Here is a 22,180-nt window from a genome sequence, read left to right as displayed (position 1 = left end):
TCCAGCTCCCTCTGTCCCCTTCCCTCCCGTCAAGCTCCCCCTGTCCCCTTTCCTCCCCTCCAGCTCCCTCTGTCCCCTTTCCTCCCCTCCAGCTCCCTTTGTCCCCATCCCTCCCCTCCAGCTCCCTCTGTCCCCTTTCCTCTACCTTTCTCTTTTCTACCTCACCAGCTCCATCCCCTCCAGCTCCCTGTCCCCTTCCCTCCCACTACTGCTCGTTCTTTTCCCATCCCTTCCTCAGCATATCCTGTTCAGTTACCTCCCCTCCAGCTCCCTGTATACTCTTCAATCCCCCTCTAGGTTTCTGTTCCTTTTCTTCCCCCTCAAGCTTCATATCTTTACTTCCCTCTCTGCCCCTCCAGCTCCCTCTTTTTTCTTGGTTATTGCCCTTCAACTTTCTCTGTCCCCTTCTTCCCTGTTCCTACACTACACTCTTCCCTCCCCTCCATGTCCATCCCGATCCTCTTCTTTCTAAAATCTATCTGTTTCTGCATTAACAGGTAACGTCACTGAGTTATCACTATAAACAGTCAGACCTTGAAACATAGCAGACATTCTTACTGGGTGACAGAATATATTTTTTTTATCAAAAACCAACATTATTTCATATTAGCATACTACACTATTCCCAAAGAATGTATACTCATACCAGTGTTATTCTCCATGAATGAACACGCAACACCTTCTCGCATGTCTCAAACCTGACCGCATTTCGGCTTGCCATTGAACCGAATAGATCACCCATCATAAATACACCACTTCATTCCACATATCACATGATTTCCATGAATGCTTTGTGAAGCTCAGTTTCTTCAGTTTAAATATAAATTCATGTGTATCTATTTAATGTAACACCTTGTAAGGCACTTTGAGAACATTTCTTTTTATCTGACAAACTAATTTCACATATGTTTTATGCATGAACCAAATATATGCCCGAGACAGTACACAGCAGAAAGGAAAACCCAAGTTGTTGGATTTGTACCGGTATGTTTTTATCAATTTTAACAAAACACAGCTTAGCCAGGTTGCCTATCTCAGCAGAAGTAGGTCAATCTAAATGTTACAGGTACAACACGGGCTGTCATAACTGCTTATCACGAAGACTTTGAAATTAGATGTGGCTGTGAGTATGGTATGTTGCTGTCATTGTAATGTAGAATCTGCAGCACAAAACCTGACAAAAATATTCTAATCATATCGAATATTCAGCAAACGACAAGTTTATGACCACAAGTATGTCATAACTGCTCCTCTTATTTAGAAACTTGATGGATTTCAGGTATAAAGCATACAGGAATGAAACACAAGTTTGATATAACGTTTTGCTATCAAATTGAAATTGAATTCTGATGAAAACCTGACTACTGGAGGATGGGTGTCCTCTTACTCAAAGATTTCCTCATATAGCTTTCAATTGTGACAAGCTGCACAGATTACAGTCTATAAATATTTCTCGTATGTGTTTCATTTACAATGTTGAAGTAACCTAGTAGAACCTTGTTAGAATTCAAACTCATTAAGGCCATGAAACAACTGAGCAATCGGCATAACGATTGAAAGGAGGCAAATACTGTAAAAAGTACTCATTTAAGTAGACCCTACTTTTGGCGTATTATTGAATATCAACAGATGAGCACATTGAAGACTTAGTGCACTCATAATATATGCAATAGAAAACAATATACAGGAACTTCAATTAGCGCAGTCATACTTCAGCACAAGATTAATAGCGCCAAAAGTGCTAAGATAAGAAAACTTGCTAAAATATGTACACTTACATTATATTGCGAGCTATCTAGAAGTCCCCAACCGGACATAGCCATTATGGTACTGTTATTTAGACGACAGTAAGTAAAATAAACACCACAGGATTTATAAATTTATTACAAGTTTGGTCGTAATGTAGGCGAAATACTAAGGACCTTATGCTCCAGACAAAGATTTTGTATCAAAAATGAACCAATCGCCATAACTCGGCTCTATACCTGATTTTAACATATGATGACACTCTGCCATTCAAAAGGTGCGCATATAACATTTGGCAGTTGTAGGTTAAAGAGTATATGAGTTATGCCCAAGACAAAAGACAGTCACAAAGGGCCGTAACTCTGTATATAGTTTGGCACAAGACCTACCATCCTGTTCATACATGACACTGCCATCCCATCTTTTATTTTATTTTTTCACATCATTGACTATCAGAGATGTACAACTTGGCGAAGCCTACAATAAAATTTCGTAAATCAGATAAACAATGAATGTTGGATAGCTGAAGCCAATCCCATTTAGATTTGGGTCCAACTTTTTCCACTGAATTAAACGTTTATAATCTGTAAAATATTTGCCACATACGTTGAAACATATTTGTTTTCATCAATATTCGAAACATTTCAAAAGAAGAATGGAGCTTTGACAGCACATTTTATTGATTAAGGTGATAAAAAGTCATGGCATTTCAAAGTGCTCAATTGATATTAGGCGTTTGAATGCCAAATCAACCATATTTGTCAGGGACACCCGCAGAGAATAGGTCAAATGTGGAGTATAACAAAGCCTGATCGCAATCCGCGGAATGAATGAACACCACGTAATCTTACTGTAACCTTTAAAGGTATTCGGAGATAACACCAGAAACTGCTACCATAAAAGTACAAGGTTTCATTCATAAAATGTCCAGGTGTGCTTTTTTTAAAGTTCCAAATTTGAATTACAACATCCGATATAACCTCATGTTGAAGAACGTAGGTCCTGATATACTTTACGACTAACTGGATTTATTTATACAGTGGCATTTTTATTTATAGTATTTATATTACCAGCAATGGAAAAATAACGAAATGCTTTTTCGTGTTCATGTGGACAAATGGATTTAATAGGAATTACCATGACTTCCAAAACTTTACTTTGAATCATTTTTAAATTGCAGTTGATCCAAAATGTATCACATTTTCGCCGCCTTTAATTTTTTCTTTCATTATGACTTATAAAAGTCAGGATAATATGGTGTTATTGTATAATGTTCAAGTTGGGGAAGATTCGTAGTCGCCTCATCCTTATATATCAGAGTAAGAAATCAATGAATAGACAAGCTCTTCTTCACGAACTTTGGAATTGTGCAGTTTACCTGGCATGTAATTTACTGTAACTGTACCTAAATCATCCATTATATTCCACATGGAATGACTGCTCCGGGACTTAAGCATTTAAAATTCATGATATCTCGTGGAAAGGGGAACGTTTTATTTTAATTTTTAAATATTCTTCTTAAAAGAGAATTTATTTGACTTAAATGTGTCTTGGCAATTGCCAATAAAACCGTTTGTAATACCTCATACATCGCAAGAAGACAATTAGCCCTGGGCTTAACATTGAGCAAGGGGACTGGAAAACACTGCTACATGAAATACAACCCCTACAATGCTTCTAATTTTAGAGGTAGGAGGTTGACCAGTCTGAAACAAGCAAAATGTTGGAATGGCTAATGCTGAAACCAAGACATGTTTACTGCAGGAAATCGTGTCCTCTTACGACAGAAAAGGTCCAACTATAAGTGCACAGCCCTCACTTTTGCCAAAAAAGTACCAATCAAATATTCGGAAAAAAGTTCCTCCTTGATTCCCGTCCCCAAGTAAAAAACATTGAAAAGTTCATCAACTGAAGATGGGGGATCACTGAGGTATCCTGCAGCTCACATTGACTTGAGTAAAACTGCAGTGTTGATGTAAATTCCCCTCCCCCCGGCAGATTAGGGAGAGTCGATAAGACAATTCAATATCCTGCCCTTATTTTCTAAAGATTAGCTAAATTAACTGTACCATATGCATAGCTTCAATCTCCACATTTGATTGCTCTGATCTAGGCTGGGAAAGTGCAAGGAGTTTAACTGTATTAAAATGACTTGGTAAACATCTCCCGAAAAATACACTAGAACCATGTTTGAAATAATGCATTTTCCAATCTATCTTTTTGCCTCGTTTTCTATAAAATTTTAATGCCAATAGTACAGAATTCTCAACTTGAAGAATCAATCAGCGTTAATTTTTGCCCTGTTTCCCGGATTCTGGCTCAATTTAAATGAAGTAAAAAGATCACAGACTACTGGCAATTTAATCTTTTAATTCCTACCAGCTCCGGGGGAACTGATCCTGGAACAGTGGTGCAGGTTTTCAAGGCATGTTTGCTCAAACCGTACCGAACGTACGGCACCACACGATGACAATAGGCTACTGTCATCCCAGGGAACTGTAAGCGTTTGAGATTTCATTTCACACGACTCTGTTCAAATAATTGCATAACTTCCGGAAATACTGAAACCAAAACATCTCAGTGGTTTGTCAATTCCCCACTCAGATCATCACCTTCTGTTGTGCAACAGTTTCTAAAAAATTGAATTTTTCATCAGATACCAAATGTTAGTATCAAAAAGGATCATCTCAAAATTGTTAAAACTGCTTTAGACAAGAGTCTCTCCTCTCTTTTCCCCACATCCACTAGATCAGACGTAATGAAAACCTTAGCTCTAGTAGCATGATAATGCTTAAACAATGGTAGATACTGCATGATTAGAGTTTATTACGTTAAAGGATCGAGACAAAAATTAGACATTATCTGTCACAGACGAAACAGGTATTTATCCATACACATCTATTTGTCTATAACATTTCTGGATTTACGATTTTTATTGCCCGATATTCACGTGATATTGCTGGCACATGAGAAGCATCACGGTGGTGAGAGGAGGGATGACTGTACAATGTGTAGATGGCTTGTTATAATGAAGCTCGAGTCTTGCCATATACATGCGTCAGGGGACCAACAAGAAATTGAATTCTCCCTATTCAGAGAAACTTTCTACATGTAAAACTCGGTATCACAAAAGTGCTTTTCTCACCATGTACCTATAATGTAACTCCCGACTTGGAGTGCGTCAACTTTCAGTGGCGTGGCATAGCCGAGACGCCTGGCAGGGAAGCTTTTGCGATAAGTTTTGATACCAACTTAGAAATCAATAGCACATCAATCCTGTGCCATTGTCGATGATGAACATTGCCCAAGCATTGTTTCTTGTTTTCTTATCAGTCTCTGAAGTCCCCTCGTAAATTTCACGCTCAAGTAACCCCACTGCTGAATTGACAGTGACTGGGTGATTTTAACCCCCACCTCTTCTCTCCCTCCCACACCATGGCCAGTATCCAACACAACAACCTCCACAACAGGTACCTGGATGGCCTTTAATACGTTACAATGACACAAGCTAAACGCTGGCCTTTATAACCAATGGTGGATTCCTTCTCCCTCTATAGATCTTTAAATGAGAAACTCATTCATCTCATTTGCTTTCTGGTTTCCAATAGAAACTCTAGAATAGTCACTATCAGTCTCCAACAGAAATTTGCATGGTTTATTTCATTTTATTTCACAAAATTTCTTGAATTTCAAAAGAAATTCTCAGGGAAACATACAAAACTATCAAGAGTTTATCTCAGAAGTTGTTTAGTCTTAAAGGAAACTCTCTTGAGTCTCCATAGGAAACCCTTGGGTCATCATCCTCGAAACCTATAATGGTTAGAATTGAAACCTATAATGGTTACCATTGAAGGATACCATAGAAACCTATAATGGTTACCATTGAAACCTATAATGGTACCATTGAAACCTATAATGGTACCATAGAAACCTATAATGGTACCATTGAAACCTATAGTGGTTACCATTTAAACCTATAATGGTACCATTAAAACCTATAATGGTTACCATTTAAACCTATAATGGATACCATTGAAACCTATAATGGTAACCATTGAAACCTATAATGGATACCATAGAAACCTATAATGGTTACCATTGAAACCTATAATGGTTACCATTGAAACCTACAATGGATATCATAGAAACCTATAATGGATACCATTGAAACCTATAATGGTTACCATTGAAACCTATAATGGATACCATAGAAACCTATAATGGATACCATTGAAACTTATAATGGTTACCATAGAAACCTATAATGGTGCCATTGAAACCTATAATGGTTACCATCAGCTTCTCCCATGGTGTACATTTGAATTTTCCAACCACTCCTACTCTAAATTGTACTACCAGATTTCTATGAATCATGTTCATATCAAACCTCACCATGTGTTGCTGCTCAAGGCAAATTAATTATGTAAATGCATTGACTATTTGTTATTTCAATAGCTGAATTCATGAAATAGATTTACTCTTAATTTGAAAATAATACATATAATTTCTACAGAAAAAAACGTGATTCTATATTCCCAGCAGTTGATACACAGCAAGAGATGCTATAGGCCATGTAAAGACTTTTAGTGTATAAAGGTGTGGGCTAGGGCCTATTATTTCCATCCTAATTGCTAACATTATCTTTCATTTGCACCATTTTAAATTTCAAAACAGATGTGAAGAAACTCTCTACGAATCATCTGCAGCTATAATTTTGCTGGGGCGCTCTGATGAATGCTTTTAGTTGCAATATCACGGTATGTTGACAACATTTTAAATGGTGCTTTTATATCCTTCAACGGATCTCCTGCCGAATCACGGATGTAGGCTACGGCCACGGCAGTATGAGGTGAAGATAGTGGTACTAGGTGTAGGATGGTAAACGTTAAAGCAATTAATGTATTATTTATGGAAACGTTGAATTAATGGCAACTTGTTTTCAGCTCCCACTGATGTTCAAAGAATCTTGCTTTGTTTTTAATGATGGTATTTACTAGATTGCCATGCACGCACGGCCTTTCAGTCCAACAGCACGTCAGTGAGGTTTACGTCAGATTTACTCCCTCTCTGTTAAAACAAAAATAATGAGGAAGAAACATCCCATTGACTTTTGCATGAATATTAGCCCGTGTGAGTGATGTGTGCTCATTATATGTGAATGGTTAGACTATAATACAAATGATACTTCTAAACAAAAGACTTCCATTTTCTGTCGATAATATTTCCTTCTCACAACATAGAAAATTGGCACCTACACATAAAGAAACAATTCCAAAGCAAATAGGCATGTATGTATTTCATGTAGGAGGGTTTTGACCATTTTAACAATATACTAGTGTTTTTGTATGGTAGAGGATGTCGTAGTTAAAGAACGTCCTGCACTATCTACACCACTGATCCAGAAACCATATGTAAAAGTGTGAAGAAAAAACAAAGCAATTCCTAAAATTATTGGTCAATTAAGCATGGCCAGGACACAGATCAGTCTATAAAACATCAGCAAGATACTGACTAACATAAAAGCCTCAACAAGGTTGATCAACAGCTTTATGGTCTATACATGTCATAATCTTGCACCCACATGTCAATAATGACAGATAGCTGATCACCGGTCATCCATCACAGCTAACTGACCATTTCCTCTGGTCAAGGCCAGTCAGGACACCATTCAACTAAAGCAGGGGCACATACATGCAGTGCAGACTCTATATTATTTATATCATATAGCCAAATTCTTTGTATTGTTAATGTATCATGAGGCAAAATTGCCGATATTAAACCCGTTACATGGCAGGATCGTGTGTATATCATCCATAACATGGGCGGATTCGGAGTGTTCTATTTATATCAAGAAAGATTCATTTCACATTGACGTTAGTTACCAACAGCATCAGGAAATTGCATGCTGCCATGATGATCAATGTCCTTATTTGGAATTTAGATTTGTCTTCCATAAAAATTACCACCTATATTCTACAAGTCGACATAAAGATATATATGTGTGTATGCTAGAAAAAGTAATTTTGCTTTTAAAACAAATCCTGTATGATACGAGGTCATTCAGATTTATATACAAGAGGTAGTATCTACAATATACCCTGTATGATGTTCATAAATTTCTCCAAAATCATATAAGCATAGTCACGAAAACTTGAAGGGAAAAAAACTTTTATCAAGAATTTCAATTTTCTCCCAAATGGAAAGACTGACAAAGACAGATACTAGTAGACAAACCATTTCCCCGATAATCAATATTAACGTTCAAATTCTGTCAGGAGACGGTATATATGATCTCCGCCACACCACCAGAAAATAATATACATACACAGACGAGCTTCAAACAACAGCCTCACTTCATCTTAATCACATAGTCATGTCCCTCAGACCTAACTTCAAATTAAAAGCCCACAATTTGTCTAACAAATCTGTAGTAGCCTGGAGCCCTGGCAAACGGAACAAGCATTACTTGTTGTTCACTGCTCCATCAAGCCCTGAGGCTATATACACGGAGCTCAGGCCTTGATAGATTGAATGAACTGATCAATTTTGGTTTCCAGCCATCACCTTACGCCACATGAAGTGGATTTTACGGTCCTTAGCCACCAATCTATTACAATCCGCCTTTGTTTTTATATCTTTTGTTTTCCAATTGAGCAGCTATGGATGAATCCGGCCATCCCTTAAAAAAGTTGCGCTAAGTGAGATATGTGTTTTCTTTTGTCTTTTGGAACTATTGTTAGTAGTTGTAAATGAAAAAGGACAAATGACTGATTTTGTTTATCCCCATGAAAACTCAACAAGGCACTTAATAGGATTTTAAGCTAAAGTGTATAATGAACATCAATATTTGTCATCACAGAATTCTACAGTGACAAAGATGACACTATACAATCACAGCCATTCCGACTCATAACCACGTTTTACTTCTTTTATTTCTTTTATCTCCGATTTCGTCATTACCAACGTGTTTATACTAAAGAAACACCATGCTATTTTTTTACTTAAAATCTTCTCCGAAGACAAAATCCCTTGATGACTTTAACCGACACTTTTCTTGTGCTGACATTAACCGATATACCTTACATCAAGTTTTATAATGTGAACCACTACAGCTTCGAGACTCTACACCATTCTATAGTGCTACCATCTAGGTATGGCTTGGTGTCAGCACGGGAAACTCCACACTACTGATGGCGGTTGTTGTTGGTGAAATATTCTGTCCGTCCCCCCGAGCCCCGCGGCTCTAATTACTGATGCCAGAGCCTTTGTTTAACAATTAAACTCAGCAATACCAGTACGGCTGATCCACACAGGACCCATTCTACAGGCATTACCACAAGATTCCTACAACAATTTCCCTAATCAGCATTTTTGAAGGGAAATACCAATAACATCGGAAGACTTTGCTTTCACATTCAGAGAAAGTCAACCTTGAAAAATAACAGCTATTTCCTTTTCGCATAAACCCTCCTGACTTCAACTTCTGTTTAATGACATGAATGCAATCAATATAATAATTTCTCAATCTGATTGGCCTTCCATTGGTTCCGACAACAATTGAGGATTTTTTGTAAATCTCCACTTGACCCTGAACTCATCGCATTTCAATGAATAATAACTTTAACCTTTCCCGTCGATCAACTGAATAATTCTAGACACAGATTTTTCTGACAACCTGGTACGTGTTCAGAAGCTTTTTTCTACAACTGTTAATTCCTAAACAAGAATGATCAAGGGTTTGACCTTGTTTGTTTGACCTAGTTTCGGCCTGTACTCTGTACTTATATTTTAAGCCTGGACATATTTGGCCATGTTTGTATGTACTTAGCCTCGTGTCTGAATCGATCTCATTAGTGACCTTGAGTCTGTATGTACTTGACTTTAAGTCTATTTGCATTACTTTGAGCCTGATTGTATTTGACTTTTGAGTCTATCTGGACTTGACCTTCAGTGTGTATGTATTTGACCTTGAATCTATCTCATATTTTATATGGTGTCTGTATGTACTTGACCTCTAGCTTATTTGCATTTAACCTTTGAGTCGAACTCATAATTGACCTTGAGTCAGTATGTGTTCCACCTAAAGTGTATCAGAATTTGACCTTGAGTCTGACAGTATTTGACCTTGTGTCTGTATCATTTGACCTTGAAAGTCATGCTGTTAAGTAGATACCAAGATAAAAAGTTGCCTACCATTGTATCTGTGAAGGCATATAGGTGGCGCTGGTCCGTGTCAAAGTACATGTTCTTTCGGATGGCATTTCCCTCATCAATGACGACCTCCTCATATGCCTCTGCAACCTCTTGGGACGATATCGCAACCTGGAAGAATACAGAAGTTGGTTAATAGAGATCTATACAAAAAAGGAAGAAACAGATAATGTATTCAGATCAAACATGTTTGTAAAACATACTTATGTCCCCTCTCTTGCTTTAATGGAAAGATCGCTAGACTGAAAATCTAACCAAGGCCAGTGAAGCAGAAAATATAGGTCACGGTGACCTACATTTCATAGAATGGTGCGGTCCTTATCAAGATGGTGCGGTCCTTATCAAGATGGTGCGGTCCTTATCAAGATGTATACAGAGATGAATTTGATAACTATTGGACTTTTAATATTGTGACTTCAAGTCCAACTTACCGAAATGTCAGACAAATAGATGGACCAATGGAAACAGAAAATACTTAATGCCCCCTCCACTATGTTGAAGGGGGATAAAAATGGAAGAATAAAACAATATATAGCATGTATTTAACATTTGGTTTTCATATAGATAGAAGACAGCGGTGAATTAGTACTGCACATAACAGACAGTGAACAAAGTGAAGGGACCAATTAAAAGCCATTGTTAAACTAATGGCAGCATCAGCAGCAGCAGCATGATGGTTTTACCCATACAAGTACTCTCAATAAACAGGTAATTATGTCCACTGTTTACAAGGGAGACATTTAACCAAGCAGGTGCCTGATAGACTGGTACAGGTATTTATACTCCATCTTCATCAAACCCTATATGTCCACTTAATAGTTGAACATTCTAATTTGATCATCGTTATGTATCCTTGCTCGTATTTACGCAATCCTGAGAGCCAGGTAACTAAACGAACCTGTTTGCACTGTGTACATCGGATTGCAGAAATAATTATATTTTCAATTATGTCTGATCGATAACTTTCACTTAAATAGACTGGTCTACTGTAATAATTGTCTTTACCTTAGATGTATAGCCCTGACAATTGTTTGTGTGTTCTTAAACATTCCTACTGAAGTGTTATAGCATTCCATTTCCTAGCACAGGCATTTATGTTTGAACTAGCAGTGTTAGGTGCACACAGATCTGTGGAGAACCTGTGGCACAATAAAGACTCAGCAGACTCTAGTTAACACAGGTCTGTGGGGACCAGACTAAACTCAGGTCCAAGAGGACCAGACACAATCACAGGTCTGTGGGGACCAGACCTAAATTCAGGTCCAAGAGGACCAGACACAATCACAGGTCTGGTGGGGACCAGACATTAACTCGGGTCCAAGAGGACCAGACACAATCACAGGTGTGGTGGGACCAGACCTTTACTCGGGTTCAAGAGGACCAGAGACAATCAAAGGTCTGATGGGGACCAGACCTAAACTAGGGTCAAAGAGAACCGGAGAAAATCACAGGTCTGTGGGAACTTCAAGCAATCACAGGTCTGGGGGAGACCAAGCCTAGATGACCTTGAGGTAAACACATGTCACAGAATCCAGCTTGGGGAAGGGGGTTAGGAGGGATGGGGGGAGTTACTTTAAACATTACTCTGGGAAAGTAGAAAATCTGCAAATACCAAGTACTGTTGGGATTCTATCCAAGTGTCAGGAATATAATAAATTCTAAATAAGCTGTTTTAAAACGTTGAACATAATTTAACCACCTTTTTTACATCAGGATCTTGGCCTGACTATGAGAGATTAAATATTGAAGAATCAATATCTACTAGCTTTAACTGAAATTTTGTACAAGCAACATTGCAATGATTCGAGATGTATTAGAAAAATATATTCATGAGATTGATCAGCTGATTAACCTACAGTTAATCCTATTCGAATTCATCCTGTGGCATTTCCAAACTTCTGCAGGATGAGATAGTGAAATGAAAGGCTAGAATGTATCCTTTACAGGGAAAAATGTCTGCAACACCATTTAGGTTTAAGACTGTTATTGATTTCTAATTACAATGCAAACAGTAACTGGAGTTAAAACTGTGGTAAGTTTCATACTGACTTTCATGAAATGCAACTGAACAAAAATCAAATTTAGCACTTCTCTCACTCAAACTGCTCAAAAACAGAAACATGTTTATTTCTCCGAGTTGGCACCTGGTGTCGCCTGCTCATCAGTGGGAAAGTTGCAGTGAATTAGGGTATTTTAATTGGAGTGAAGTGCACTCAGTGGTGCAGTCCAATGTCACAAGCGCAACAGCAGTGCCGCATTAAAGAGCAGTATGACTGCAAATTCAGTCCTGCTTCGATTATCATTCAAAGAAATTCAAACGATTGCTGTTTTTGTGGGGGGGGGGTTCTAACGATAGAATAGCATCACTTTAATGAAACAACCTATATTCATCTTCAATGATCGAAGAGCTCCTGCGAGATCAAACTTGTGCAGATTTCGTAAAAACTTATGTGCAACATTTGCAATTCTATGTGTCCAATTACTGAGAGAACAGTATTATTCTGTTTCCGTTGCTATGGTAATACGTCACCACTGCCGCGTTTAATGCAATGTCTTACACTTACAATTCCATCCTTCCATCATTTTGTGAGAAAATTATACATTCTACACTATTTCTTCTCAATTTTTGTTTTATATTTTTTGTCAGATCAATGATTCTCCAAGCAATTTGTGATATTTACAATCCCATGACACCAGAACTTGCAATGGTTATTTATCAAGTCCTTTCGTTCTCCAGGCTTTCAATGTCAAAACATGCTAATTGTTGCCAGCCATTATTCATACAGGATGCATCCCCATGGTAGATTTGAGATGATTTTCAGAGCAATGCATATTCTGGAAATAATTCTAACAATTACAATTTCATAGTACCGTTTGTTTATTGTGATGATGAGAGCTGTATGTGTTCTACAGAGCAGACGTGTTATTACCGTACAGCGTGGTGCACTGCGTAACAGTCGGAGTCCCTCAGCACCAATTACACGATATCTTGTCATCCCCATGCACTCGCTTGTTAAATGGCAGCGTCTAAAGTTACATTATTGACCAAAAAGCATGTACGTTAAAGGCAGTGATGCTGACCTAGGGTATGTGGAGGTATAAAAGTGCAGGCCCCTCCCACAAATCGCCTCCACAATTAATACACCAACAGGTACTTTGCTAAATTAACAGACATATTTCATCAAAGAGAAACGTTAGCAAGGGAATCGTTAAACTAGAGACATCACCATTGCTGAGGGCTATGAATTTGATGATAAACAGCCAAAGCCTCGCATGAAAACATGGACTATGAGAGTACCTATCCAACTACAAGGCGGCAACAGGCAAAAGTAATATTTTAATAACCTGCTGGAGAGACCTGGCAGAGGTGATATGTAGCGCAGTGTTACACCTGAATGGAGCTGATGGTGGATGGAGGCCAATGAATCCATTACTCAGCACAAAGGATGTGACAATCGAGCCGATTCTGCTGACAAAGCACAAATGACTATCGACTCTAAACACGCCAAGTTACAATGCTTCTAACTGCTTTTATCTGACCAGACAACCTGACCATTAATCTCTAGACAAAGAAACCATACAAAGCTATAGAAGTCCCCTCAATATCACATCACACTAGGTCAATCAGGTTTATGTAAAGGGAAATTAGGTTTAGGTAAAGAGACAGATATTAGACACTAGTGCAGTATCACTTCATTCATTTATATGGGACGATCCCAATTTCCTTACGTAATTCTAATTCTGCACCCAAGTGTTGTCATTTTTGCATGAAAAGTATGAAGGAAAAGATTACTATATACTGGGAAATGACTGCTCAGTAAATTATTTGCCCTTGACCAGATTTATCTCCATATCAACCCTGTGTTCATGTCTCCCTCCACATTTGATTTAACTATGTGGTTGACCAATGTTCACTATGATTATAACTTCGCCCTCATTACGGAGGGCAAAAAAGGCTAAAGTTAAACTGAAGCGAAAATGTCCCGGTCTACAGTACTTGCTCTTGTTATGTACTTTCACTGCACCAATAAAATAAAGGGACAGATTACCTCCCCTTGTTAAGAATCAAGACTATGGACAGATTATCTTTCCTGTTATGTTAATTCAAAGCAGTACAGCAAACAAGGGACAGAGTACCTCCCCTTGTTAAGAATCATGACTATGGACAGATTATCTTTCCTGTTATGTTAGTTCATAGCAGTACAGCAAACAAGGGACAGATTACCTCCCCTTGTTAAGTATTTTCACAGCACCAGGACTCTGGACATATGATCTCTTCTGTTATGTTATTTCATATCGGAACGGCTCACAAGGGACAGATTACCTCCCCTTGTTTTGTACTTTCACAGCTCCAAGTTAATTTTCAGTTTATGTCACAAATATTTGCTACTCAACTTTTATACATTGCAACAAAATCATTTGGCTGCAATTTCCAATGAGTTTCACATCAATGTGGACATTACGAGTGCAGAATTCATCCTGTTATCCTTGAATCATTAACTGTCTTTCAGAATCATTAACTGTCTTTCAGAATCATTAACTGTCTTTCAGAATCGTTAACTGTCTTTCAGAAAGGACGTCACGGATTGGCTGTTAATTCCATATTCCTGAGCAAGACTTTGCATGATTGAATCCTCAGCCAGTCTGTAAGGTCTTGCGTGATTGGTTACTAATTGAATGTATATGCAAATAAAGCGAAATAAGGGAATAAGCATTCTTTTTGTTTTTGCCAAACATTTGTGATAATATACTGTAGCTACTGTGTCTGTGGTTGTGGCGTCAGAGGTGGAGAGTTGGGTCTCCACAGAGCAGGGATCATGCTAGGGCGTTTTGCTAGAACTAACCATGTTTATATCTCTCCTATACATCCCAGTCAAATAATACAGTTTGTAACACGCATATCCTGACTCAAGTCTTCATCCGTCCAAATCAATAAGAATACAGAAATAGAAGCTATGTATTTATTTGGCCGATTTTTTATTGTGATATGATTCACAAGCTGATTTCTTGAGACATTGTAAATGAAATGGTCCCGGAAGGAAACAGTTTTTATTTAAATAAAAGTATCCTGCACAAAAACATGTATTATTCCTTTCAGTACAAATCATACGCATTCCTACATAATTTTTTACAAACACAAAGCTATAGAAATATTTTTCTCCACAAAGAATTGTGTATTTGATGTCACAAATGTACATGTATTTAAGTTTGATTCTACGCCAATGGAAAGTGGAATCATAAAGGCAAACATCTACATAGAGAATAGAGTGGAGAATAACCTATTTCATAGAGTATAACACCAGACCATTTGTCACACCAGGGTGACAAGAAAAGCATGTGATTGTGAAAGCTGGCTGAGGTACTATTTGTTTACATTCCCATGCCGATCCTATTTTGTGTAGGTTAGCTGTACGCCCCTTTCCCACACCACTACCTTACCATAACCACAAACCACAAATCGCAATGTTTTAATAGCACAGTGTACAGGTGTCATTTTACAAGACAGCTCTGTCTCACTGGTAGGTGTGTATTGACTCTACAGAATCCTGCGGTGCTATTGGGGTATTACGGGTACCTCAGGTAAACAAGGGGGTGTCTGTTACAGGGACATTTAAACTGCTAACTACGCGATCTCTGATTGGCTAGAAGTTTGGAGGCCAATTTTAGACATAAGGTAAGAGGCTAACTTCTAGTAGTAGATTTGGAGGCCAATTATTTTCGTAAGATTTGAAACAAATCATTGATGTAAGGTCGGAAGCACTTGATGGTCCCAAGATTGGAAGCCAACTATCGGTTGTAAATTTGGAGGCCAACTATTGGTTGTTACTTTGGAGGCCAACTATGCTTGCAAGGTTTGAAATCAACTGCTGTGTATTGCTAACATTTCATTATGTTAAGCATCTATCACAAATTCTACTTTCATGCCAAACATTTTTTTGGTCAGTTTATGAAATGTGTACTCAAAATTCAAGTAATTATCCACTGAAATTGTGGTAAGGTTAGAAGCCCAGCATTTGGTTTGAAGGCCAAATATCAGTTTTGAAGTTTGAAGGCCAACTGTTGATCAAAAACTTGGAGGCAAACTATTGGTTAGAAATTTCGAGGGTTGTATGTAAGCTTGGCCAACAGACTAAAGTCATCTCCCCTTTTTAAAATGGACTTGTATTGAAGAGCACTGAGATTTTACTGCGACAAGGTAGTGAGTTTGACCCTGATAATAGGTGTTCAATGATACCAGGCCTAGGTCTATAATAACTCCCAATCCAGCCATTTATCTCTTCTACTCCCCACAAAACCATTTCTTCTCGGTGAATAGAGTGTTTATGAATTAAATCGGAGGTGTTTCCTATGTAAACACCGCTATATAATAACACTGCTGATCTTCCATACAGGATTGCTGCTCGTAATAAATGGTCGGCTTTAACCTCGTCTCAGTCTCTTTATTAATATTTTTACACAGCCTTCCTTTTCTCTAAGGGACTCCTTTAAGTCTCCTTTATGCACCACAGTAGATTTTTGGGTCCAACTTTAAAATACTGATGTAGAACCTGTCTTGAAAAATTGTCTTGTATGACTCCCTTTGAAGAAACCATTTTGTACGAAATTCCATTGTCAGAAATAGCATTTTTTAATGTCAATTAAACTTGTGTTTACTGGTTATCTGTCTACAAAGAATAAAATTTAAACATAGGTTGACATGTCTTTCTGTAGATTTTTTTTATTTTTTCATTTGTGAATTTTGGAAGGAAGGTATATCCTGTAAATGTTGTTTTATTGTTAATAGGTTATGGGGGTGGTCTGGCCTGGTTTACTGGGAAGAGCTTGATTCCACACATTACCTGTGTGTTGAGCAGGTAGACCACATGTAACCTGTGCTAGTCGGGTAGCTCACCTGTACGTAGCGTACCAAGTATATCTTACACCAACACAACGTCAGATTGTTTATATAAAACACAATCGATCACATAATTTTGTGTTGATGTCAGCTCATTTTCTATTTTCAGACGGCAGATTATTTCCATATCAAGACTGTACCTCATTAGAGAAGGAGAATGCTGCTTTATGATCGACCTTGTAATTTCACCCGATTAGGTAGTGTTATTACCGCCCCTACAGGTCGTCAAATCCAACAATTACATAGCTACTTCCCAACTACCTGTAATCAACATCTCATGTTTTTTCCTCCGTAAAGTCTGGGGGACTTTAAGGGCTTCAATCTCATAAAATCAGAACAAAATTAATCAAATTTGGCTTTCTGACACTCTTTACATCAAAAATTTAATATAGGTACCCTGCATCACCAACTCTGTCAATCCAATGCCTTTAATTACCCAGTATAAATAATTCTGCCCCTAATATTCCAGCAATTAATCCCAGCCTTGCCATACTCCTAAGTAATCTTATGACTTTGGTAAGGTCAGAGCCTTGCCACTTGACTGAAAACAGTTGGGAGAGGTCATCTCTTTATCACCATGGATATCAGTATCTATCAGCCTCCACATGGGAACTGACCCAAGTAATACAGTAAAAGATTTAAGCACACCATTCCTCATCCCATAATCTATTAAGCTAACCTCCTCCCAATGAAGTTTTTCTATATATAGCAACATTTCAATTGCCATGTGCCTCTAAAATCTTAAATTACAAGATATTAAGATATTATAGCATATCCTTTCAACTATGCTACACCCCAACATGAATCTCTTGTGAAGGTATACCTCTTCCCCTGTATCCATGGTCTCCCCCCTTTGCTACACCTCTATGTGTATCCCCTGTGCTACACCCTAGAAGGGAATCCCCCCTTTGCTACATCTCTATGTGTATCCCCTGTGCTACACCCTGGTGGGGATTCCCCCCTTTGCTACACCTCTATGTGTATCCCCTGTGCTACACTCTAGTAGGGATTCCCCCCTTTGCTACATATCTATGTGTATCCCCTGTGCTACACCCTGGTGGGGATTCCCCCCTTTGCTTCACCTCTATGTGTATTCCCTATGCTACACCCTGGTGGGGATTCCCTCCTTTGCTACATCTCTATGTGTATCCCCTAAGCTACACCCTAGTGGGGATTCCCCCCTTTGCTTCACCTCTATGTGTATCCCCTATGCTACACCCTAGTAGGGATTCCCCCCTTTGCTTCACCTCTATGTGTATTCCCTATGCTACACCCTGGTGGAGATTCTCCCCTTTGCTACATCTCTTTGTGTATCCCCTAAGCTACACCCTAGTGGGGATTCCCCCCTTTGCTTCACCTCTATGTGTATCCCCTGTGCTACACCCTAGTAGGGATTCCCCCCTTTGCTACACCTCTATGTGTATCCCCTATGCTACACCATGGCGGGGATTCCCCCCTTTGCTACACCTCTATTTGTATCCCCTATGTTACACCCTAGTGGGGATTCCCCCCTTTGCTACATCTCCATGTGCATCCCCTGTGCTACACCCGAGTAGGGATTCCCCCCTTTTCTAAACCTTTATGTGTATCCCCTGAGCTACACCCTGGTGGGGATTCCCCCATTTGCTTGAACTCTATGTGGATCCCCTAAGCTACACCCTAGTGGGGGTTCCCCCCTGTGCTTCACCTCTATGTGTATACCCTTAGCTACACCCTGTTGGGGATTCCCCCCTATTCTACTCCTCTATGTGTATCCCATAAGCTAAACCCTGGTGGGGATTTCCCCCTTTGCTACATTTCTATGTGTATCCCCTGAGCTACACCCTGGTGGAGATTCTCCCCTTTGCTACATCTATATGTGTAGCCCCTAAGCTACACCCTAGTAGGGACTCCCCCCTTTGCTACCCCTTTATGTGTATCCCCTTAGCTACACCCTGGTGAGGATTCCCCCCCTTTGCTTCACCTCTATGTGTATCCCCTAAGCTACACCCTGGTGGGGATTCCCCCATTTGCTTCACCTCTATGTGTATCCCCTTAGCTACACCCTGGTGGGGATTCCCCCCTTTGCTACATCTATATGTGTATCCCCTAAGCTACACCCTAGTAGGGATTTCCCCCTTTGCTACATTTCTATGTGTATCCCCTATGTTACACCCTAGTGGGGATTCCTCCCTTTGCTACACCTCTATGTGTATCCCCTATGTTACACCATAGTGGGGATTCCCCCCTTTGCTACACCTCTATGTGTATCCCCTGTGCTACACTCTAGTAGGGAATCCCCCCTTTGCTACATCTCTATGTGTATCCCCTAAGCTACACCCTGGTGGGGATTCCCCCCTTTGCTACATCTCTATGTGTATCCCCTGTGCTACACCCTGGTGAGGATTCCCCCCCTTTGCTTCACCTCTATGTGTATCCCCTATGCTACACCCTAGTGGGGATTCCCCCCTTTGCTTCACCTCTATGTGTATCCCCTATGTTACACCCTAGTGGGGATTCCCCCCTTTGCTACATCTATATGTGTATCCCCTAAGCTACACCCTAGTAGGGAATTCCCCCTTTGCTACATTTCTATGTGTATCCCCTATGTTACACCCTAGTGGGGATTCCCCCCTTTGCTACACCACTATGTGTATCCCCTATGTTACAACATAGTGGGGATTCCCCCCTTTGCTACACCTCTATGTGTATCCCCTATGCTACACCCTAGTGGGGATTCCCCCCTTTGCTACACCTCTATGTGTATCCCCTGTGCTACACCCTGGTGGGGATTCCCCCCTTTGCTACATCTCCATGTGTATCCCCTGTGCTACACCCTGGTGAGGATTCCCCCCTTTGCTTCACCTCTATGTGTATCCCCTATGCTACACCCTAGTAGGGATTCCCCCCTTTGCTTCACCTATATGTGTATCCCCTATGCTACACCCTGGTGGGGATTCCCCTACCCCCATGTGTATTTCCCAGTGATGAGTATGGTGGCATGGTGCCTACTTGTTTGATAAGTGATGATAGTTGTAGATAATCTTATGATACCTGATACAACAGCTGAGACCTGCACTCCCAAGGCCTCATACTGCCAAGCACCTGTCTTAGTCTGGGTATGGGACTTATTGGGGGCAGTCTAACTTACACCCATAAATACAGCCATCATCTCCAGCACCCTAATGCTAGGTTGGGTAGGATTTATGCTGGATTGGGAAGGATACAGTGAAATTGGCCTATAAATCCATACATTTTGCCATTCAGTAAGACATCCACTATAAAAACCTACTCTAAGATATTCCCTCTTAGCCTATTTGCATTATTCCAAGCTCCCTTCTTCTGTCAGGCTATTTGCCCTTCTAGCTCCCTTCATAAGATATTTACTCTAAGACTGTTTGCCCTTTTAGCCCCTTTCGGCAATTAAGAGTGTATTCTTAGACTATTCAGCAAGACATCATTCAACCCTTCAGTAAGAGCCTCCAGTCACCTCACAGCCAAACTTAATTTCCATAACCCCAAGTCTTACATAAACACACAACTAATGCTAGCATAGTGTGATACCTGGCCATGTTTTTATGATTCAGCTATACTGCCAGCCTCTGTGCATGGTCAGCAGGATTTCAACCAAACATTCCTATTTCTTCTACGTGAGATTGTCTATTTCATGAATAAATCATCTCGATTATTTTTATTCTCAATCAAGCACACACCACACTCAAAGTTACATTACCTTGCTCACAATATCCCCGTTACTGTCAGCAGTGTTTTAACTCTGCCACCCCTGAAATTATATTATGGACTATTCCAACCTTTGAATTGGAAGAGTTCAAATGTGTCTTCAGGGGTGATTGAGTTATGTGGGTTTGAGGCTACAGTCAATGAAACATGGTGGCTCCGGTGGAATATGGGGTCAAGTGACAGTAAAGTACACCTTAACAGTTAAGCTTCATTCATCCTAGTTAAAAATATTAAGTTTTATTAAATTCCGTCCAAATATTTCACACATACCATTGTATCATATTTTACATTGAAAAGCATTATTTTTTAAGGAAAGTAGTGTTATTTTTCAACATTAAAGAATGAAACGTATTTTTTGCAGAATTAAGATTCCTACGTCAGATAAAATACAACGAAGGTAATTTTATTTTGTATGTTTAGTGTCTATGTCAAGTCATAGTAAAATCAGGTAGAGTGTATGTGTTGTGTATCTCTATACCCCACACAGTGACAAAGCACTTAATGCACTGTCCTACCACAATCTTACCCCAAGGTCTCTATACTTTTTTTGAATATTTTCTCAATTCATATTACAATGTTTTCTCCCTTACAGTTCATATTTTCCTATTCATGTTTTATGCTGTCACTTTGTATGTGTTGTATCTGCATGCTTTCTGCACATATACCTTTTATTTGTATATTTCATATACAGTGAAACCTCAATATACGTAATGCCACCTCGATAATACTGCCTACATATTCTAATGTCCCTTTTTCTTAATAATTGCTTTATACATTTCCTTCAATCTATTGCCAAACCCCTTTATAATTCTCTGGATAAATGGTGACATTATAATAAGGTGTTATTGTATGTATGATTCCTAATTGTATAAACATAGATGTTTTCTATCGATCCCTATCCTTCATTTCCTCATCATTATACCTGTACGCTTTCTTTTAGTATACAATATGTATATCTATGTTTTTCTATGCATATTCTTTGTATTTGTATGCTTTGTATCAATATTCTGTTCATCCATACGTATGACCTTTGACATGCATGCGCTCCATTTATATGTACATTTATATGTATATTATTAACAGATGTAATACAGCCTTTTAAAACTGACCATAATTTCAGGCTTCCAACTTCTGTCCAGTCACCTATTGTTTTAATTTATATATATATATCTGACAGCTTTAAAACAACAAAATTTGCACTGTTTCAAAATGCTCATTTCTGATTGATCAAATGATATCAAAAATTAATATCTATCAATTAACTGAAGGAAAGATCCAGTTTTATTTTCTAGAAATGCTGCTTTTGTTTTATGAAATAACTTTGATATTTCCAGAAACTGTTTGATATTTTTTATTATCAACAATCGTGAAAAAAAACACTATATTTCACCAGGAAAAAAGTAGACTGATAAGCCTAGCTGTGTTTGTGTCAACAGGTCGAATTTACCGGAAGTGATTGTGATTGGCTGTACAGTAGTCTACAGGTGTAATAGAGACGAGTGTGTGACCCCAGCAGTGGGCCATTAGATATACAGTAATCTACATGTGTAAGATATAAAAACATTCCAACCAAGAATACCCATTCATTACTGCAGTTGTCAGCACCCA

General features: G+C 38.9%; 1 protein-coding gene across 1 annotated transcript in view; it reads right to left on the bottom strand.

Annotated features, from left to right (window-relative positions):
* The window catches only part of LOC110446689 (plexin-A4-like), a 194,997-nt gene that overhangs the window by 133,310 nt on the left and 39,507 nt on the right, over positions 1-22,180 (bottom strand). Inside the window, 1 exon segment of the mRNA XM_021491966.1 lies at positions 9,940-10,068. Coding sequence (XP_021347641.1) covers positions 9,940-10,068 — 129 coding nt within the window.

This window comes from Mizuhopecten yessoensis, unplaced genomic scaffold, assembly GCF_002113885.1.
Source record: "Mizuhopecten yessoensis strain PY_sf001 unplaced genomic scaffold, ASM211388v2 scaffold2929, whole genome shotgun sequence".
In the NCBI taxonomy this organism is placed as follows: Eukaryota; Metazoa; Mollusca; class Bivalvia; order Pectinida; family Pectinidae; genus Mizuhopecten; species Mizuhopecten yessoensis.
The sequence above is the reverse complement of the archived record's forward strand: the minus strand, read 5'-3'. Positions and strand labels throughout refer to the sequence as shown.